Here is a 19,656-nt window from a genome sequence, read left to right on the forward strand (position 1 = left end):
TTTGATAAACACATTTTTGTGTCTAATTTATCTCGATTCTATATATTGATAGTGCTCATTTTGTACTTATTATGGTGTTTTATGTGTGTAGGTATTTTTGGCAATAAACATTATTGGAAAAATCGGCTCAAATGGATAAGGGGTAACCAATTACTAAGGGGTAACCTAATTACTAAGGGGCATCCATTTCCAGGCAGCTGCTAAAGGGACACCCGAACTGGACAGGGGGAGGTCATCCCCTAGCTTTTGAAAAACTGAAATTGGCGGGAAAATTTGCAGCGAGAACACAGAATTAGAGTTGGATCATTGAACGGGTATTAACGAGATTCAATCACCAGATTTTAATGGGATGGACTTGAATTAACTAAACATGCCTGGTATGATGTTTTTGATTGAATAACTTGGGCTGGATAATCCGGATTTCGTTAAACAGGGAAGGTTAGTTTTCGGTTTGAACATGGAAAGAATTGGACGAGATTCTATCGGAATTTTTGTCGCGGTTTCAGTGGGAATGACTTGGTTTGGTCCTGTGATGACAAAACATGGTTGGTAATGAGTTGGATACGTAAAAAGGATAAGTTTATCTCAATTATTCTCAAAACAGGGAAAGACCAAATATTCTCGGCTTTCTGGATATATATGGATGTTACGTGAAGGTATGGAGAAGATATTCACCAAGAATTATTTCTATCAAGTTTGGACGGAGTTTAGGAAAGAATTGAACAAGGCAGAGACGTGTAGGAGAGAAACAAAAGCCGAAAACTTTGGTTGAAAGGCAGGGAAAGATTCTCGGGATTTATTCGGCAGTGGTGTATAAAAAGAAGCGGTGGGAGTCTGAAAAAGGGTATCGAACACTTTGGGGGTCGTTTGGAGTAGTTGCAGAAGAGAAACAAAAGTTGCAGAGAAGTTCTACATCACCAGCAGAACGAGGAAGAAGAAGATAGGAAAACCGTCGGCTAATCTTTCATATATTGTAGCAGTTTTGTAACAATTATTTTTGTAAGGGTTTTCTTTGCTTAGCAGCCTCTGTAACAGCGAGTTCTGTAACAATTATATATGTTACAAACTCGTTGCTTTGTTAGTTTTCTCTTGTTTTTCACCCTTAAGAGCTATGAACACCTATTTTGAGCACGTGATTAACATAAGGAGCTAAACCCCATTGCTGAGGCGACGGAGGAAGCCATTTTTCCAATTATTATGTGGTAAATTCTATTTAATTTAATTTTCGTAATTCTTTTATGATTATTTGCACTGAACTGAAATCGAATATATGATTCTGATTAAGTGGTCGTGTTCTCAATTGATAGGTCATGCTTAGGTTAAGTCTTTTGATGGTCCATGCTTTCGATTTACAACTATTATTGTTTTGAGTATCTACTTGTCTAGGCGAAAATATTAGAATCACTTTAAACGTAAAGAGTTGCATAAATATTGACTAGATTAAATCACATAAAAATTGGAGATTGGTGGAATCCTAAGTCTCAGTGCTTTTTATAATCTTGATAACAATTTCTCTTCAAGTTTTCTATTTTAATTGGAGTCTAAAATCGAGTCCACACAATCCGAGTTGAACGAACTTTACTACCCCTTAAAAACTACATCAGGTAGCCCTGGCAAAACATCTGGAATTATATCTTTAAATTCACACACTACCAGAATATACTCTATTGTCACTGTATCTTCAGTGACACAAGCAAGCAGACCAAACCCATTTTCACCACCAGCCTTTTCCAATTTCTGAAACAGACTTTGTGACTTAACAGAACCCACAAAAGCAAATGGAGATTGACCAGGCAAATGAAATGTAACTACTTTAGCATAAAAATCCGCACTAGCATGGTATTTAGCTACCCAATCCATACCTAATATGACATCAAAACCACACATCTCTAACACTACCAAATCTGCAAATAATTCTTGGTCATTAACCATCATCACACACTTCTTGCATACTCGAAAAGGAAAGGTTTTTCTCCCTAATGGTGTAGCCAAAGCTAATAATTTGTTGTTGCATGCCATGTCTAACCCTAGTTCAGTTGCTATGCTGAGATTAATAAACGATTGAGTAGAACCAGTATCTATCAATACATGAACTAGATGATTGAACAATAATATTTTACCTTCAACTACTTGATCGGTCGCCGAACCATCCCCTTTTACCATTGTGTAGAACACTTGACTCTCCTCTAATGTTTCTTGATTAGGAGTTACTACTGACTCCATTGCATATACCGCTCCTTGTTGATTTAACCTTGTTGAGAGGTTCCTTGGACAATCTTTCTTGATATGGCCCCCTTCACCGCAGGTAAAACAATTGTAAGAATTCAAATTAGAACTTGCTTGTGCAGTCGGGCGTACTTGATGAAAACGTACCCATCTCCCTTGAGGTCTAACTGTAGGTGGACGTGTTTTAGGTGGTAATGATGTTGATCCTGCTGACCATGGTCTTACTTGTGGTCTGAAGTATATCTGGTTAGACGCTGATAACATTGGCCGCTTTGCTGGACCTGATCTTGCTAAAAGCTGTTGTGGTCTCTCTCTAACCCGTGCTGCAAGTTGATCTTCCATCTCTTTTTCATAATCAAGAGACCGATTCAAAGCATCCTCGTAAGTCTTGATTCGTAAACATGAGAGGTGCTTTCGCATCTCGGGATCCAATGCTCTGATAAACCTCTTCGCTTTAACCTCATCAGTGGTTATCAAATCCGCTCCGTATCGCGACAACCTTATGAATTTATCATTATAAGCACTGACGGACATACCACCCTTCGTTAGTGACATGAATTCAGAATTTTTTTTATCTCTTGCTGCATCAGGCACATACTTGTCCATAAACAAATCTTTAAACCTATTCCAGGTCATTACTTCACCATCCGCTTTCATTACTGCCTTCCACCAATCTCGTGTTGGTCCTCCAACTTGACCCACATAACTCTATCATCGGTTACATGTTCTAAAACATGTTCTGCATGTTGCAACCATTCTTTCGCCTTCTCAGGATTTGGTGGACTGCCATTGAATTCCTCTGGAGCGAGCTTTGCATACTGTTGAAGTAACTGTCCAAGTTGATTTTGATTTCGTGCCGGCATGATCAAATATCCTTGGTTTGAAGTCTGGCCTGTACTCCCCGAATTTTGTCTTGGAGGAAAAATTCCAAGCCTTTCTTCCAATAATATATAGTTGGTGTTTCCTCAGATCTTCCATTGACTTCATTATAGCTCCACATTACTACTCTCAATCGGCTGACCTGATCCACCTCCCAAACTGTGATTTTCAGAATTTTCTGCCATACTCTGCCACCACATAAGAATATAAGTCTTAATATCTAAGTTTACAAGACATATTATAAGCACACTACTCACACGCAACACACACAACACATTAAAGGACCATTACTATATTCAGTATAATTTTAATTATTAGTGTCTTTTAAATTATAACTTTCACTAAGCGCCCCTTCTCCTTAAGATAGTATTTAGGATTCTAAACCCAAAACTATATTAAACTGAGCTAAACATTTCCGAGATGAACCAAGACATAAACTAGACTTTCCATATTATACACAATCATCTAATTTACAGTGTTTTGTTTTTTAATATACATTATGCACATTATATACATTCAGGAGTTAGAGACTAGCTTACACACAAAATACTCAAAAAGAGAAAACACCTTCAGAAGTTACAAGACTGTAAAAAAATAACACTGAGACCAGCAACGATCTCACAAGAGCATAAGTTAAGTCCACTTAATCGACCCAAACGTCAATTTCTCCTTCGGCCGAACCAACACCACTTACATCAGAGCTACCTGTTACTAACAACGAGGTGGAAAGAGTGAGCTAAACAAGCCCAATAGATACTTACACTACTTTAACATAATCATCAAAGTTGAATTTTAAGAATGCAAGTTTTCTTCAAAGATAATAACACAATTCATTCACTGGAGTAAACAAGCCAGTATTCTAAACATCAAAAGAAAACAGCACATGCAAGTACCATCATGTATATGGAACTACTCCTTCATCGAACAATGTATAATATTTGTGCTATCCACACTCATTATCTATTGATATCACCATGACCATGATGACCCACTCTAAGCAATAAAAGTTGAATGTAAGTAGTTATAAAAAGAAGGAGCAGAGTCCTATATACCACAAAAAAGAAATTCTTATTTCCCACACAATCACAGAGGCGAACAAGCACAAACCAGGTCCTTTCCAAGTGATAGAAAGAGTAACAGAATCTACAGAATTTTCAAGAATAGAAAATAATAATGCATGAATTTGTAGGAGTGCATAAACATAATTTGTAAAGCCATCAATGGTTACGAAAAAGTAATGCAAGTTCCCACCTCAACCGCTACTCAAACCTCAAACTTCGCAATCCGCCAACTGAATTCAAAGACACCTATTCATAGTACAACCTGCACAAAGTAGTGTGGTTAGAACTCACTTCAATTTCAACCTCTAACACTCTTGTAAACAGCACGAGGGTCAAAGTTTCAGGGTGCATAAAACATTCATCGTTAATTCAAATTAAGCAACCAATAGCTCTTTAGAAAGACAACAATCACCTCTACAACCTTCGTTAAGACATCATGAACCAAATCGAACTCTAGCATACCTATAAAATTCCATAACGACGCCTACTCACCGCAGTTACAAGAAAAATTCCAGATTTCATAAAGAATACTAAAAAGTATCACAACTTAATCAATTTCCACTCCAAATCAAGCAACCTAAACCTCTACAGATTGATAATTCGATGTGCTATAATCCCTGTTTAAGAACTAAGGTTAAAACAAGTTTCAAGTGTCAACTCTTCTTAAAAGTAGAACTGCCAAAAGTGCAGGGCAGTTTATACACAAGTTGGCATACTTCAAATTGCATAATCTTAACTACAACATCGAATATCATGCTGGAATATTTGTTCAAAAGATAACTAATGCTTATCAGTATAAGTCTTAGGCTAGTTTGTGAAGCATATAAGTCGAAATCATTGTATAGTAGATCTGATTAAGAATATGCATATCTTACATCAATTAGCTCAGAGCATAACACTTAATAACCCAGTTGATTTATCTATCAAATGACCAAATTTCATGAAAAAAATTCATAACTTAGTTTATTACCTAAAGTGCCCTAAAATCGAGCCGAGATGTCGCAGGACAACACACAAATTTCTGATATGATGTGGTCTGTTTCATTTCAAACAATGTTCTTATGACATTTGACATTTACTATGACTTATAAGATCAGAACATACTTAACTCCAAACTCCAGCAGAGTTCTATCCTAAACATGAACCAGCAACAAGAAATTTAAAAACAAGATTAAAAAAACAACAACATAAAAGGTTTCAAAAGAAAACCCAAGGTTTTGATGCTCCACATATTCACAAAATTCGCTAATCTCCCCCTTATTTCGAATTCCAATACTATCATGCTTCAGTACCAGGCATAGTTGAAAACAAACCCAATGAAACCCTAGGTTCTTCATGCTCAATTTGGTAGTAAAATTCACGACACTAGAGTGATTGATTCATTGGAGAAGAGATTATATAAGTTCAATTGATCGGGAAGGTTGAAATCGTACCTTTAACCATCAAACAAGAACAAAGAAAAACCCTTCTTTGATTACTTCCAAATCTCCATGGAAATCAGTAGATTATAACATGAAATTCATCACTTTGAAACACTCAAGATGAATCAGAATTGGTTACGACTTTTTCTAAGCATTTCGATGAATTTCATTTTCACAAGAAGCTCTCGTCGATTCCCGTCTGTTTTCTCTTACAGTGTCCACATACCAAACTCTCGAACAGATAAGTCTTAAGAGTTTCATCAAACATCATTTCCAAATATACCCCCAACGAGATACAGACGAACACTGTGTCAACAGCGGAGTTCGCCACGTATCCATTACCTAGTGTTGACTAAGATAAGGAAATTCAGAAAAACAGAGGTTCTAACACGTCACTAAGCTAGATAAGCACAATCAAAACAGATCCAACTTATTGATGATTCATTAACCAATCGAGAATCAGATTCCTACTCATTAACAGATCCAACTTATTGATTATCACAATGAATCAACTGTCAAGACTAATTGAAGTTCGTAGCAGAAATATTTATATGTATACCTTCGAATGACATAACCGATTTTGAGAGAGATCACAGTCGAGAGATATTGACCGGTTCCAACAAAAAGAAAAAAAAGAATCTCTCGACTGGTTCCAACGAAAAGAAGGAGGGTCTGTCGAGAAGAAGTAGGGGAAGAAAAAGAGGAGGCGCAAAGCTCTATATCTTTAAGGATAACAAAGTAATTTCAACCATTTTTTAATCTCTTCTAATGAGATATTGACTGGTTCCAACGAGATTGACTAATTTGGGTGGACCTTAACGGAACTTATAACAGTTGTGGCACTTTATATAATTTGAAAAAAAACGGTGACACTTTATTAAACCGGATAATGAAAATAAAAACAACCTTAATTTTTCAATAGAAAAACCCATGAAAAATTAATAAGTGCACACGTGTTGGGTATTTCTTGGCAGATTAACTTTTTCGACAGTCCACCTATAGTACCTCGTACACATAAAAAGTGAAAAAAAAGGTTCACCAGAATTGAATTGGAACTTCATGGAAATAAGAAAATGTACTGACTCGAATCACCCAATCTGAAATCAACAAACAATATGCAGCACAAGTGTACAATATCCATTTGGTGGGTGAAAAGAGCTCTGAGAACCATTTTGAAAATTGCGGGAACCGGGTAAGTAACTGCAACAACAGAAAAGTGGCTAAACTATTTTGGGGCAAGCTTGCCGAAGGCTCTCATGACATAAATAGGCATATTGTCACAAAATCCTCCTAAGACTGATCGCATACAGATATAGCTCCTGTCAATGTACAAGAAAATGTCATTTATCAGCCCTTCTCATGTTCAACAACTTATTTTCTACTGCTTCGGTAGAAAATTGTATGTCTAATGTCAAGGAAAAAGCTTTTATTACAGCATCCCTAAACATTTGGTAAAAGAAAATCTCATTTCATTAATATGGGGTAGGTAAAGGATGATGATGTAGCTCTCAATACACGGTGTAGACGTCACACACCAAGAACTCGCGCAATGACACCGAAATAAAAACGTTCTTGATGATGTGCATGGTTGTGTAAATAAACTACCCAGCATTTGTTAATGAGAGTCCGACATTTTGCTAATGAAGCTTTCAGAATGTGGAACATTGAACACCATTCATGCCTGTGTACAAACCTTATCAATGCGTGTTGGATTTTTTTCATGTTCTGTTTTTCCAGATTGATTGATGGGCAGGCATATTAATCCTTTCTGGAACTATTAATTGGTTTTATTTTCCGACCAAATAAGCACGTTCCTATTTTCTTCTAATCGATAAAAAAATGGAATATGTCTACCAAAACAGGAGTATAAACATAACTTACAAATATCAGTATTGTTAGGGCAGATACCAATCTCTATAACATAAAATGGTAAAAAAGTTTTTCGTGAAAAAATATTAGTGCCCGCCTTTGCAACACTTGTATCCGCTATTAGCAGCCGTGGATACAAAAGCCAAGTGAAACAACATTTCTAAAGGTTTAATGTAAACTAATATATATACAGCAACGGTGTATATATATATATAGAATAAAATATGGTAGTAATCTTTTTTTTGGAAAAAAAAAGATTAGGCATTTAACAAATGATACAAGTTTTAATTTCATTCTTTAAATGGGCAACATAATTACATTGATACCTTTGAGACTAGTATTAGTCCCATAATAACTGCACTTTCACGCTTTTGAAACTGAATTCGTAACAAATTTTGTACATTTCTTCTAACAGGCTGAAATAATTTGACAAGATAATAAACACGGCATCTGGGTGAACTCGCAAACCTCTATTTGCTTCTCTAGATCCCCTATAAAAGCAACTTTTATTGTGAGTTAAAAAACCACAAAGTTTTCTTCCCTTTCCCTAAATACTCCACCATTTCTTTAGATAAATTCAGGAGTACTTGACATGGATGCAATTGATTTTTCTTGTGATAGTGATTTTGATGATCTTGAAGATCTTGATGTGATTCGTAAGAGACTTTCGTTGTCGTTGAACAGTGCTCATAGCTCACCCAATACTAGTGATCATATAGAAGATGATGCTCCGGCAGGTCTTCGTGTAATGGTGGTGGATGACAATACTGCATGTCTTTTTATAACTTCCATTATGCTTCAAAAGTTCAATTACGAAGGTAGTGTTTTTGATTTGGTATTTTTTTTCGTTGTGCCTTTTTTTATTTAAGGGATTGTGATTAGAGAGTTAGTTAATTAGGGTTTGGTAATATCTCAAAGTTATTTGATTTGATGTTTTTTTTTTTCTTTTTGAGAAAGTATTTGATTTAATCTTTGTTTTGCATGTATTGTTATTGGTAATTGGATTCTTTTTCATCTTTCCTTTCAATTGTTCACTCTTGATGTCATTGACCAAACGTTGATCACTAGCTAGTGACTGCAAATTTGTCCTCACGTTTTCTTTCATTATCGAAGTTGAGCTTGTTCTTTTTCTTTTCATTTATTTTCAATAACTAATAAAAATCTTATAGATTTCAATTTTCATCGAGTATTTATTTCATTTTAGATATCGAGCGAGCATTTTCTTAATAACCTTTATTGTTTTCTTCATTTGTAGATATACCTATGTTATTTTAAACCAGGAAACAAAATTAATAATTTTTGACGCGTTAAGACGCCAGATCAATTAATCTTTTTTAAGAAGTTTTTTCTTTCTTTCTTTTTTCGCATTTTTTGGATAAAATCTTTCAAAAGTTCAGAAATTAAATTGACTCAATTATATAATGTTATATTGAACCGAAAACTAAATCCTACTGTATTTTTTTTATAATTGTTTGATGTCTCTTATTTTTCATTCATTTGTAAAGATATTTGTGTATTTTAAAGTAGGAAAAGGAGTTAATGCTAATCTGACGCGTAAAAACATCAAGTCAATTTCCTTAAGAGTTTAGAGGTTGAATTGACTCCGTATAATATTATATGCGAACCCGAAACTAAATCCCGAATTATACACCTCAAACAATATCTAAGGGTTTTCTTTATGGATTTTGATTAATGATGCATATAATTCGAATTTTTTCTTTGGGGTCCAATTTTTTTCCCATTAATAAAAAAATTTCCTATTAAATCATCAAATTTTTGTTTTATGAGGAACATCCAACTTCCTCTCATCAGTCCTAAAAAGAAACAAAAATTCTTAGTGTACGGTCCCCATGGACAACACTAAAACAACTACTCACATTTTTTTTTGGATCTGTGAGGTCCATAAATGACCCGTGCAAATCCTTCGAAGGCTAATGTGAGGGAGATTGTTTTAAAATTGTCTAGAGGCGGTATGCCTAGAATTACTCACAAGAAAAGGCAATAAAATTCCACTGTACTACTATGTAGTTTCGGGCTCCAAATTCACTTTATGTAGTTTTTAACTCTTTTGGCTAACAAGCTAAATTAGTTGAAAGAAAGGGGAAAAAAATAAAAAAAACTAAACAAAACTAAAACTAAAATTTTCGTGTATTTTTTTTTTTTACTTTTTATCATTTTAGGGTAACCAATATAAATAAGAGGCAAAGGGGGAGCTTTATAAATTCAATTAATTTTTACATAGTTTCCGTTATTTTTCCCTCCAAAAAAAATAGAAGTAAATCAAACTTCAATACTTTTAAACTAGGCCTTTGGAAATCGAGTTTTTGTAGTATCAAGATCACTGGATATGTACCTCTAGGCTCTAGTAGAGTGTCAAAGTTGTATTCGTGATAAGAGATTTGATATCCTAAAATTTACAATGGGTAACTTTCAATTGTTTCTACTTTCAGTGACTGGTGTTCGAGGAGGAAGGGAGGCTTTAAAATTGCTCAAAGAGAAGCCCCGTCATTTCGATCTTGTCATAAGTGATCTTCATATGCCAGAAATGAATGGAATTCAATTACTCCGCCGCATAAAGCGGAAATACGCTACCGTGCCCGTGCTCCGTAAGTCTAATTGAAGTGCTATACCTAATCTAATCCTCTTTTATCATCAAAACATTCAAGATAAAATGTCATATCAGTATCCTATTTTCCCCTCATTGTGTTTTTCATAAAACTACATACATGCATATCAATCGAAATAATTTGTACATGTTTCTTCACATTCTAGCTAAGCATCGTTGATAGTTTAAATAGTGTTTCTAAAATCATTTTTTTACTGTGTACATGTAAATGTATCTATACAGTGATGTCTGGAGATATAAAAGCCGAAATGGTGACAAGAGCGCTAGAGAACGGTGCTGGTTATTATCTGTACAAGCCTGTGACTTGTTCTGACTTTGAGAAACTATGGCAGCATGTTATTAAAATCAAGGTAGACCCAAAGGGGTACGAAAAAGATATGGAAAGTTTTTGTCAAGATTCACCAAGAGAAAAACAGAAGACTACTAGTAGGGTTCCTGTGTCATCATCATCTGATTATAATGAAGGAAATTCCAGAGCTGAAGTATCAAGGAAGAGGAAGGAACCTTCAAGAGAACACCCAGGGGATGGTAAAAGAACTCGCGCTCGGTCTGCTGCTCCAAAGAAGCGAAGAGTTATCTGGACTGCTGACTTACACAATCACTTCCTTGATGCCATTGAAAAATTAGGCGTCGACAGTAAGACCTTCTCATCATTCTCTATTTTGGAATAGTTAATACAACATTCAAAAAAATATTGATTTTTATCATGCATGTGTATTTTTCTAACACTGATTAACAATGGATCCTTTCTTTTGATGAATAGAGGGTGTGCCAAAGAGAATACTCGAGTATATGAGAATCCCTGGCTTAACTAGAGAAAATGTAGCGAGCCATCTACAGGTTTGCTTACAAGTTATATTTCTAGTTTCGACGATCAAACATGATACGAAAATCTACTTTTTCTTGATCGATATACCGAAATCAATTTTATTTAACACAAAATTATTTTAGTACTTTTAATGAAAGATTTTTAGGCAAGCATGCATGTGTTTAAGTTCATACACACGTTGTATCAATTATATATATCAACCACCTCATTGTTTGTTTATGTAGAGTTTAAGAATGTTGGTCATTTTTCAAGTTAATCAGGTAGGATATCCGATGATTCAATAGAATGAATAATAATTACAATAGAATCTATGGTTTGATATGTTCGTAGTTCTATATATGATATATGCATACAGAGAGAGAGAAGAAGCATCTCATTGATTTACTACAAGGATATCGGATCGATATAATTGTCATTAACAACTTTTAAACATTGTCACAACATTAAACTGTACCTTAAATGAGTAAAAAAGAACCTTTTGTGTGGCATTGTGGTGACACGTGCCAGAAAAGGTTCACTGGATTTCTCTCGTGTTTTTATCGGTCGGTATAGCTAGCGGCACTCAAAAATAATGGTAGTAGTTAGTACTCATTTTATTTATTTCCTAATTATGTACTTGATTATATTTTCCAGAAATACAGGATATTTGTGAAAAAGCTTATAGAAAACAACCGATATATCGAGCCAAGTACTGTCAAGTCCTTAGCCAGTAGAGCATTTCACTCGAACTTTGCTACGGATGAGCCTGCGCCGATGAATTTACCACAAAACTTTTCTCAAAGAACACCCAAATACTCATTTGGCTCATTTCAATCGGGATCAGGAGATGGAAATTTTAAGGGTCTCAACACTCAAACCCACACTTCACATCTTAGTGCTTCTATGGTTGCTGCAGGATTTCAACTTGGTCAATCATCGATCACTCCTATGAACAACAACAACAAAGGCTTAATGGCATCGACACAACAACCGAGGCCTACAACTAGTGTTGCTGCTGGAAATGCGTCGTCATTTAATCAGCAAAACATTGTTGACATTGCAAATGGAAACCAGAATACCACCACAATTAGGCCATCTCGATCGATTTTAAACATGTCAATGGGAGGCGGAAGAAGTGGTAGGGGCACCATGCAACTAGTTCATCAGCAAAATCTAATGAGGTGGAGAAACAATGGCCAAAGTGCTGGACTACTTAATACCAGCACTGGCCCTATCTACGAAAGAGGTAACTTTCAGAGGCAGAATAATAATGCATATGTGGCAAATATGGGAACAACTTCAACCATCGGTTCATCATTCGTTGGTAATTCAGCCCAACCCTCTACCCTCAATTCAACCAACTTTACAGGAATTCAGATTATCAATGACAACACCAACTCTCGTGGAACACTACATATTGGTCCTATGGTTAGTACACCCTCAAATGACAACAACATAGACAACATGGACTATAGCTTCACTAACATGCCAACATCATCAGTGATGGAAGTACCTGGTCTTGTTCATAAATCCCCCGCCATGCAATCAGCTTATTCTGTAATCGAAGAACCAAACTCAAACCCTGATTACCTGAACACCGAACCATCCTCAGTTGCGGCAGTGGAAGTTTCTAATCCGATCCCTCAACCACCTTCCATGAATACTAATGGTTTTACTGTTCCTCAAGATAAAGCTTCTTTTGGAGGTGGCATAATTCCGAATGCAAATCATCAATCCATTTCCCCACAAGAAGAAACTCAAGTACCAACTGTACCAGTGACACCAGCACCATTGGTACAAGAGGCGCAACAACCGGAGCAGGCTGGGAAAGACGAAGAAGATCCATTTGAAGGATTATATGATCTATTAAGGAACGATTCTAGCCTTGGAAGCTCACTTCCTCCTTTAATGGAAAATGAGGATTTTGCACATTACTTCCAGGATTTCGAGCAATCTAATATTGATCAGGCATGTTTTCTTACACATTATTCGTGAATATATTCTACATAATAATTTGATTTGGTTACTTTCTAGTTTTGACAGTAAAGATCTTGTTTTAATAATACTAATCAATGGCTTTCTATATTACTTTGATAAATGTAGGGGGCAATATATGGTGGGAAGGATTTTCTCAACCCCGACTTCGATACAAGTGCGTGTGAAGTGAATAATGGTGGCAATGACGGGATATCCCAGTTGTAATTGGTTCAGATATCCATGGAGGTCGATGGCACCACAAGTCATATGCTTGTATCAATGATGGATCCCGCTGTGCATTCAGCCGTGGAGAAGCTTTCTAGCTATATTCAGACATCTTAATGGATCCGGCTGTGCATTCAAGATTATAATCTTAGTAGTTATTTCTTGAACCTATTTGTGTTTGTTATCTTAATTTGAACCATTTTATTTAGTCATGTGGTTTGTGTCTGTGACTTCAATATGTGATCAGTTGTTTGCGTGAATGAGTATCTAGGTCGCGTACCTATATAAAGTCAGTATGCTGGTAGTAGACATGCTTAGATTGACCCTTAGTTGATATGAATAGTCCATAACATATCATTGGAGTGGTTTATGGAAACAATACTAGGCCTATTAATGGATTCACCCGATATAGAAATAACTTCCGTTTTTTGTTCTCTCTAGTTCCTTCTAGGAAGCAGAGTGGTTTATGGAAACAACTTCAAGCACGAACGGGTTTGAAGACAATGCAAAAGCTATAAATAGATGACCCTGATAAGCTAGCCTCCCACAAACATACAGATTCACAATTCTTTGTCTCTGCCTCCTCTCTCATTAAGTCTTGTTCAATTCATCAACTTAAGCCAAGAAGATATGGGTTTCAGTAGCAAAGCTTTGGTTTTCTTCCTGGTAACTATGATGGCAGCAGCTTCATCAATGGCTGCAACTTATGATGTTGGTGATACTGCTGGTTGGACAATCATGGGAGACGTCAATTACGATGAGTGGGCTTCTTCCAAGACTTTTCACGCTGGAGACACCCTTCGTAAGTTTCTTCTTTATAGTTCTTCTGTCGATTTTTATCTGTTAAGTTTTTTTTTTTTTTCTTTCATCTTTTCTTAATGTAGTATATACGTTTGTTTGTTTGTTTTAGGTTTCGTCTACAATCCTGACTGCGACAATGTCTTACAAGTGACGTCTTCAGACTATAAAAACTGTACTAAAACAGCTCCACTCGCCACCTACTGGACAGGGAACGACGCTATTCCAATCATGGGGGATGATGATCACTTCTATTTCATCTGTGGTATCCCTAGTCACTGTAAAGTCGGCCAGAAGGTTGAAATTCAAGTTGCTGCCCACGCTCCAGCTATTTCACCACCTTTAGCAACTCCGCCACCACCCTCTAAATCTTCTTCGTCGTTTCTCTCTTGCAGTCTCCTTGTCGGTTTAGTTGGTGCCGCAACTTATCTTATTTTCATGCACTAGTTTTGGTTACAAGTCTTTTTGAGGTTAAATTCTTTAAAACTGTTTACAGTAGGGATTTTTATAATTTTTTTCAATTCGGCAATCATGGGATTTTTATGGAATTTATTAATGTTTGATTAAATTGAGTAATTTTGGTAGTTTTTTTTTTTTTTTTGATAAACAAACCAATCAACTGAAAAAAAAAATATACAGTATATGAATCTTCAGTCAACTAGGCATCAAAAAGTTTATCCAGAGTACTTACAGAAATCAAGAAATTCAACAGCGGAATCATAGAACAGAAGTACTAAGATGAATTACTGGGAAAACTAATGATTTTTCAAATATCTCAAGCAATATCATGGAACAGATGTGTACTACTGGGAAAGCTAACGAATATCTCTCAAGCTATTTCACCACCAAAAACCTCAGATAACCTAGAGTGTAGCGCAGAAAACTCAGGTCAAAATACTGCTTCTTGCTGTAACACCTATGCTCCACTTCACTTGGATACACAATCTCTGGAAATTCTAATGTACACTTCACTTGTAACACCTATGCTTTAGGTCTGCCAGAAAGTTGTCTGAAACTTTAAAGAACCTCTGCAAGGCTTCTTTTGTCAGATCAGCTTGCCTCTGCGGAAGATTACACTTATGTGCGATATGTTTTTCTACCTGAGTCATGAGTGAAACTCAGAACTGTTTCTTCAATCCATATGTCAAGTAGTCTAGATATGTTTTGTGTCTCTCATAAGATGTCACAGTGTTTTCCACTATTTCACCAGATTAGACTCTGATACTTGCTTGAGAACACAACTGTAGCCTGTAGCCTAAACAGAACTCACTTATAAAATTCAAATTTCAACTTAAACTCTGATCTATAACTTATGTTGAAAGAAGCACAAACTGGGATATTCAAAATCTACATAGATACTCCATACCTAACTAGGCTAAGATCATTATAGGTTTGGAATTGTTTCATAGCCCATTACTAGGCTCGCAACGGTTAGAAAGTTCAGAGAAGTTAATCAACCAATTCCACTTTCTTGTAGGAATCTGAACGGTTTTAGAAAACATGTAGTGATTTGGACACCATACAAAAGCCATAAAGATGATCCTATTAAGCTTAGCCTCCCACAAACTTTCAAATCCACTCTTCTTTTGCTCTGCCTCCTCTCATCAAGTGTTGTTCATTTCATCAGTGATTTGCTACCAAAAAGTTTATGCAGTAATGTCAGAATCATAACCATTTCTTCAGTCAAACTATGAACTTTAATTTATTCCTTGTGATTTCAGTAACACATCTCTCTTCAGATGTTGTAGCGTTTTTCAGTATTTCACCAAATTAGACTCTTAACACTTTCATCAGAATACAATAGCAGTCTGTAGCCTAAACAGGACTCACTCATAGCATTCGCATTTTAACTTGAACCCTTTTTTTAATTCTGGTCAAGCGCAAAGCTCACGATAACAGCATCTTCAACTACATACTTATGTTGAAAGAAGCAAAAAATAGGTGTTGAGTATCCACTAAACCCCCTATCACCCTACAGGTTTATGTGAACTTCAAAACATGAACATGCACGTTATGCAATTCCACATCTGATCAAGTTAAGAACTTCGTAATGCAAAAGAAGATGTTCACTACTCAGTCATAGATTTCGTGTCATGTCAAAGCAAACGTGTATACCAATGTTTTCTGTACAATAGTTGTGTTAATGTTTCCCAATTCTTTCTAAGTTCACATTTTTCCTTATTCAAAAATGTCATTGCTTTCCTATTCCCTACCTACAAGCAATCAAATTATAATCATCTTAACTACAAATTCATTACCTCTACAAAATGCTCGAAACGCGCAAGTTCATAGCATGAGAGGAAGCTAAGACCAACAAAGCAATTATTTCATTAATACACATTTGCTAAAGGAAAAAAAAAAAAAAAAACAGACACATAAACACAAAGAAACAAAATAAAATTAGGGTTTAGGGTTAAAGAAATTGACCCCAAATTAGAAGATTCCAGCTTGGATTACTCAGGCATGAAACTGATAAATCAACTCCAATGATCTTAACCTTGTTGCTTGTGGATCAAATTCATCTTCAAAACCTTGCACTAATACAACCCCATTATTAGTAGTAGTATTACTATTACAAATCGTATCATTATAATAAATTCTTTGATCAAACCCTTGAATTGATGAAGGAGATGATAAATTCCTTTTCCGTCTTTTATTACTGTGAATCACACAATTCTTCATCCGTTCTTCAACTTTATCAATAATAAATTCAGAATCCTCTTCTTCATCTTCTCCAACTTGCATCGGTTCAACTTCATCATCACCACCACCGCCACCAATGGCTGAAGATACAGAATTTTCTAATTGCGGGGGTTGTTGTAGGAGGTGGGGTTGTTGTGGATGGGAAGAATTGAAATTGAAAAGGAAAGAAGTGAGTTGATTTTGAGTGTTTTGAAGAGACGAATAAATTTGGAAGATTTGTGTTTGTTCTATTGTGTTTGGTAATTGTTTTGCCATTAAGGTTGCTTTTTCTAGTGATGCGATTAGTTCTGTTAATGGTGGTGGTAGAATCTCCACTGGTAATGTCTCCATTACTGCAGACCGGCTGTGTCTTCTTCTCCAGTGGTTTTAGATTTTAGTTCAGTTTAGCTTAGTTATGTTCTGTGCTTCCATCTCACTCTCAAAGTCATTTAACTTTCACTTCGGGACTAGGTAGAGACTAGAGAGTCATTTTACCGACCGGGGTGGAGCAATATTAGCATGTTCCTATAACCATAAGCCCGAAACCGAAAACCGAAAACAAAGCTTTTTTTGTCCCTGGCCAGTTGGGGTAGGCTAGAAATGCGATTCATTACTGGGTTTCATTTCTCGAAGGTACGGTAGATTTACGCCCGCTTGCCATTCTCGACACAACCAACTACTATAATCATATGACCATCAGTTTTTAACAGCAAGATACTGGGACAATTTTATCATGGGATCATACCACAAATTCCATGTCATAATTTTGGTTTATAATTTACCATTCAAGTGTGGGTATCCGGTTAATGAATATATAGTTAATCCTGGATCTCCGCTCATTTCAGTTGAGACTGAGATATTCGGACAACTTTGTTTCGGTGAGATTCCTCGTAGAATTTCGGAATGATTTTTCGATCAATTTTTCACAGTATATATATCTATGTATACTTGTTGATGGGGCAAAACAGTTTGCTGGTTTTTTAAGAAGTGAAGAGACGATTACGCGGACGGGGACTCCTCGGCCGAGCAAACTTCTTAACCTCAAACAGATGCACTGCACAGGAGTGCTTTGAGTTCGAGAGATCAATCTGTAGGACTCCGGCCAAACCAAGAAATGGTCGTTCCAGAGTCAATTTGGTCGCAAAGAGGGAAGATGGTCGATTTGTAGGAGGAAAGCTGAGAAGTGTGTGAGATCAATGGTGATCAAGGATTGTGAATGTGTTGTAGGTTTCTGCAAGTTTCATGAACTGCTGGGTTCAGATGAAAATAAGTTCCAAATGATTGAGTGAATTCTGCTTTGTTGAGAGTTACTGAGAATTCTTGGTTTAGACGAACGTTATTTATCTTGTCCTCAATCATGAATTCAGAGACTTATTTATATTGCCAGAATGTAGACACGTTACTCTCTAGTAAGTGTGAAAGTTGCTCAGGTGAAAGAGAGGGAAAGTGGGAAATCGGTTAAACCAGTTCCAGGTCGTGCAGAGACTTGGTTGATTGTCCACCCACTACTTTGCTAACTCCCTCAACTGCTTGCACGACTTACTCACATTTCTCATCGTGGATGAACACACGTGTCGTAGGCTGCCAGACCAAAACCCTAATTAATATCCCCCCCATGTGACATGATTGATGTATCACGAACGTGGAGTATGCAAGGCAGACGTATATTTAATTAGTCAGTTGTTGACTTGATTAGACGATGAGTCTGAGTATTTTTGAATCGAGCATGATTGACGAGTGCTCTATGATTCACGGATTGAACATGTCTGCTGGGACATATATATGTATAGTTCATAGCATGAGTAAATATTTCTCGTCTGAGTGAATATTGCTCGGTTGATGAATCATTAAATATTATAATATTACTATCTGTCTGAGCAAATATTGCTCATTTGATGGATTACTGAATATTGATAGTTGAATCATTATTGATAGTCTGAGAAAATATTGCACACATGACAAAATAAAATATTAATTTAAAATATTGGCAGCTGGACCGAATATTATATAATTATTCAATATGTTGATTGCTGGATCAACATAGAATTATTAGTGCTTGAACTTGCTCAGAATTATGATTTGTAGAACGTTCAGTTCAAAACCCTAATTTCGATTTATTGTTGATCAATTGATGATTTACTGAAAATCGATCACTTAGTGAGAGAGGGACCGACTACATGGGATGATGGCCAACATGTAACGCCCAGGTGCTCGAGTGAGCATGCACCAAAGTCCTTTGTAGACTAGTAGGTGAAAGGATGATTAAATGTTGGTTTAATCATTTATTAAAAATAGTGCTCGTCTGAGCATTGGGCAATAAACCTAATTATGGAGAGACGAGGGACCGACCAAGGGGTATGAGACCGACCCTTGGTGGTCGTGGGACCAGCTTGTGGTCGATTGAACAAGTTCCATGTTGGTTGGAAAGAGTTTGAACCCAATTATGAACTGTAGAAGATTAATTAGGTTAAAATTGTGAAAGAGTGTGGGACCGGATCCTTGCAAGCCTAAGGTCCGACCTTGGTCGGTCAAGGTGGCATACCCGTGTCACCATAGTGTCCGTGTCTCAGTCCTGAGAATTTTGGTATTTTTTGGTACACGTTTAAGCAATATTTTGGATTTTCAGAAGAGTTTGATCTTGACCGAAATTCTCGATTTTGCTCGAATGAGCGAGTAGAACTTTGCTCGTGCGACCAATATTTTGAGAATATTAAAATAATAATATATTAATATCTGTTGTGAGTAGCCTAGCCGGTCATGTAACCATTTGACTTTTTGGCTTTTTGATGGTTTGAGCAATATTTGAGAAAATATGGAAAACTAGGGTTTTTTGCTCAAACGAAGGAGTTTCATGAGATGAAGGAAATAATAATGAAAATACGGGATTATAAGGTGTGGGACCGGTCACCGCTAGGGCATGGCCGTCCGGCTATATGGCTCGGTCCCGTGATACCCTTCCCTATTTTGTACTATTTTTTCATCATCTGAAGGAAAATATGGAGAAACTAAGAGTTTTGCTCAAACAAGAAAGTTTGCTCGAATGAAGGAGTTTTCATGAGATTAGAAAAAATAAGAAAATAAGAA

At 36.3% G+C, this 19,656-nt stretch overlaps 5 protein-coding genes across 7 annotated transcripts; 3 read left to right on the forward strand and 2 right to left on the reverse strand.

Annotated features, from left to right (window-relative positions):
- Positions 1–1,514: 1,514 nt before the first annotated feature.
- On the reverse strand, positions 1,515–6,245 carry LOC113304331. 3 transcript variants are annotated; one of them, XM_026553412.1, is made up of 5 exons: positions 6,147–6,231; positions 5,600–5,939; positions 4,357–4,428; positions 3,673–3,810; positions 1,515–3,293 (listed from the first exon to the last, which is right to left on the reverse strand). In XM_026553412.1, the coding sequence occupies exon 5, from the start codon at positions 2,881–2,883 to the stop codon at positions 1,582–1,584; it is 1,302 nt and encodes a 433-aa protein (XP_026409197.1). In that variant the 5' UTR covers positions 2,884–3,293; positions 3,673–3,810; positions 4,357–4,428; positions 5,600–5,939; positions 6,147–6,231; the 3' UTR covers positions 1,515–1,581. The 3 variants fall into 3 exon arrangements, with proteins under 3 accessions (XP_026409197.1, XP_026409199.1, XP_026409198.1); XM_026553414.1 differs by having other exon boundaries at positions 3,673–3,816; positions 5,600–6,245; XM_026553413.1 differs by lacking the exon at positions 3,673–3,810 and having other exon boundaries at positions 5,600–6,245.
- A 1,803-nt stretch (positions 6,246–8,048) lies between these two features.
- On the forward strand, positions 8,049–11,786 carry LOC113305083 (two-component response regulator ARR2-like). Its single transcript, XM_026554193.1, has 6 exons — positions 8,049–8,274; positions 9,907–10,062; positions 10,305–10,718; positions 10,846–10,922; positions 11,545–11,713; positions 11,752–11,786. The coding sequence occupies exons 1-6, from the start codon at positions 8,049–8,051 to the stop codon at positions 11,784–11,786; spliced, it is 1,077 nt and encodes a 358-aa protein (XP_026409978.1).
- Positions 11,670–13,330, forward strand: LOC113301598 (putative uncharacterized protein DDB_G0286901). Its single transcript, XM_026550378.1, has 2 exons — positions 11,670–12,858; positions 12,994–13,330. The coding sequence occupies exons 1-2, from the start codon at positions 11,794–11,796 to the stop codon at positions 13,090–13,092; spliced, it is 1,164 nt and encodes a 387-aa protein (XP_026406163.1). The 5' UTR covers positions 11,670–11,793; the 3' UTR covers positions 13,093–13,330.
- Positions 13,331–13,534: 204 nt separating this feature from the next.
- LOC113303749 (mavicyanin-like) lies at positions 13,535–14,380 on the forward strand. The gene is made up of 2 exons (XM_026552829.1): positions 13,535–13,894; positions 14,003–14,380. The coding sequence occupies exons 1-2, from the start codon at positions 13,723–13,725 to the stop codon at positions 14,335–14,337; spliced, it is 507 nt and encodes a 168-aa protein (XP_026408614.1). The 5' UTR covers positions 13,535–13,722; the 3' UTR covers positions 14,338–14,380.
- A 1,967-nt stretch (positions 14,381–16,347) lies between these two features.
- On the reverse strand, positions 16,348–16,923 carry LOC113305084. The gene has a single exon (XM_026554194.1). The coding sequence runs from the start codon at positions 16,921–16,923 to the stop codon at positions 16,348–16,350; it is 576 nt and encodes a 191-aa protein (XP_026409979.1).
- Positions 16,924–19,656: the final 2,733 nt, after the last annotated feature.

Source organism: Papaver somniferum, chromosome 8 (genome assembly GCF_003573695.1).
Source record: "Papaver somniferum cultivar HN1 chromosome 8, ASM357369v1, whole genome shotgun sequence".
In the NCBI taxonomy this organism is placed as follows: Eukaryota; Viridiplantae; Streptophyta; class Magnoliopsida; order Ranunculales; family Papaveraceae; genus Papaver; species Papaver somniferum.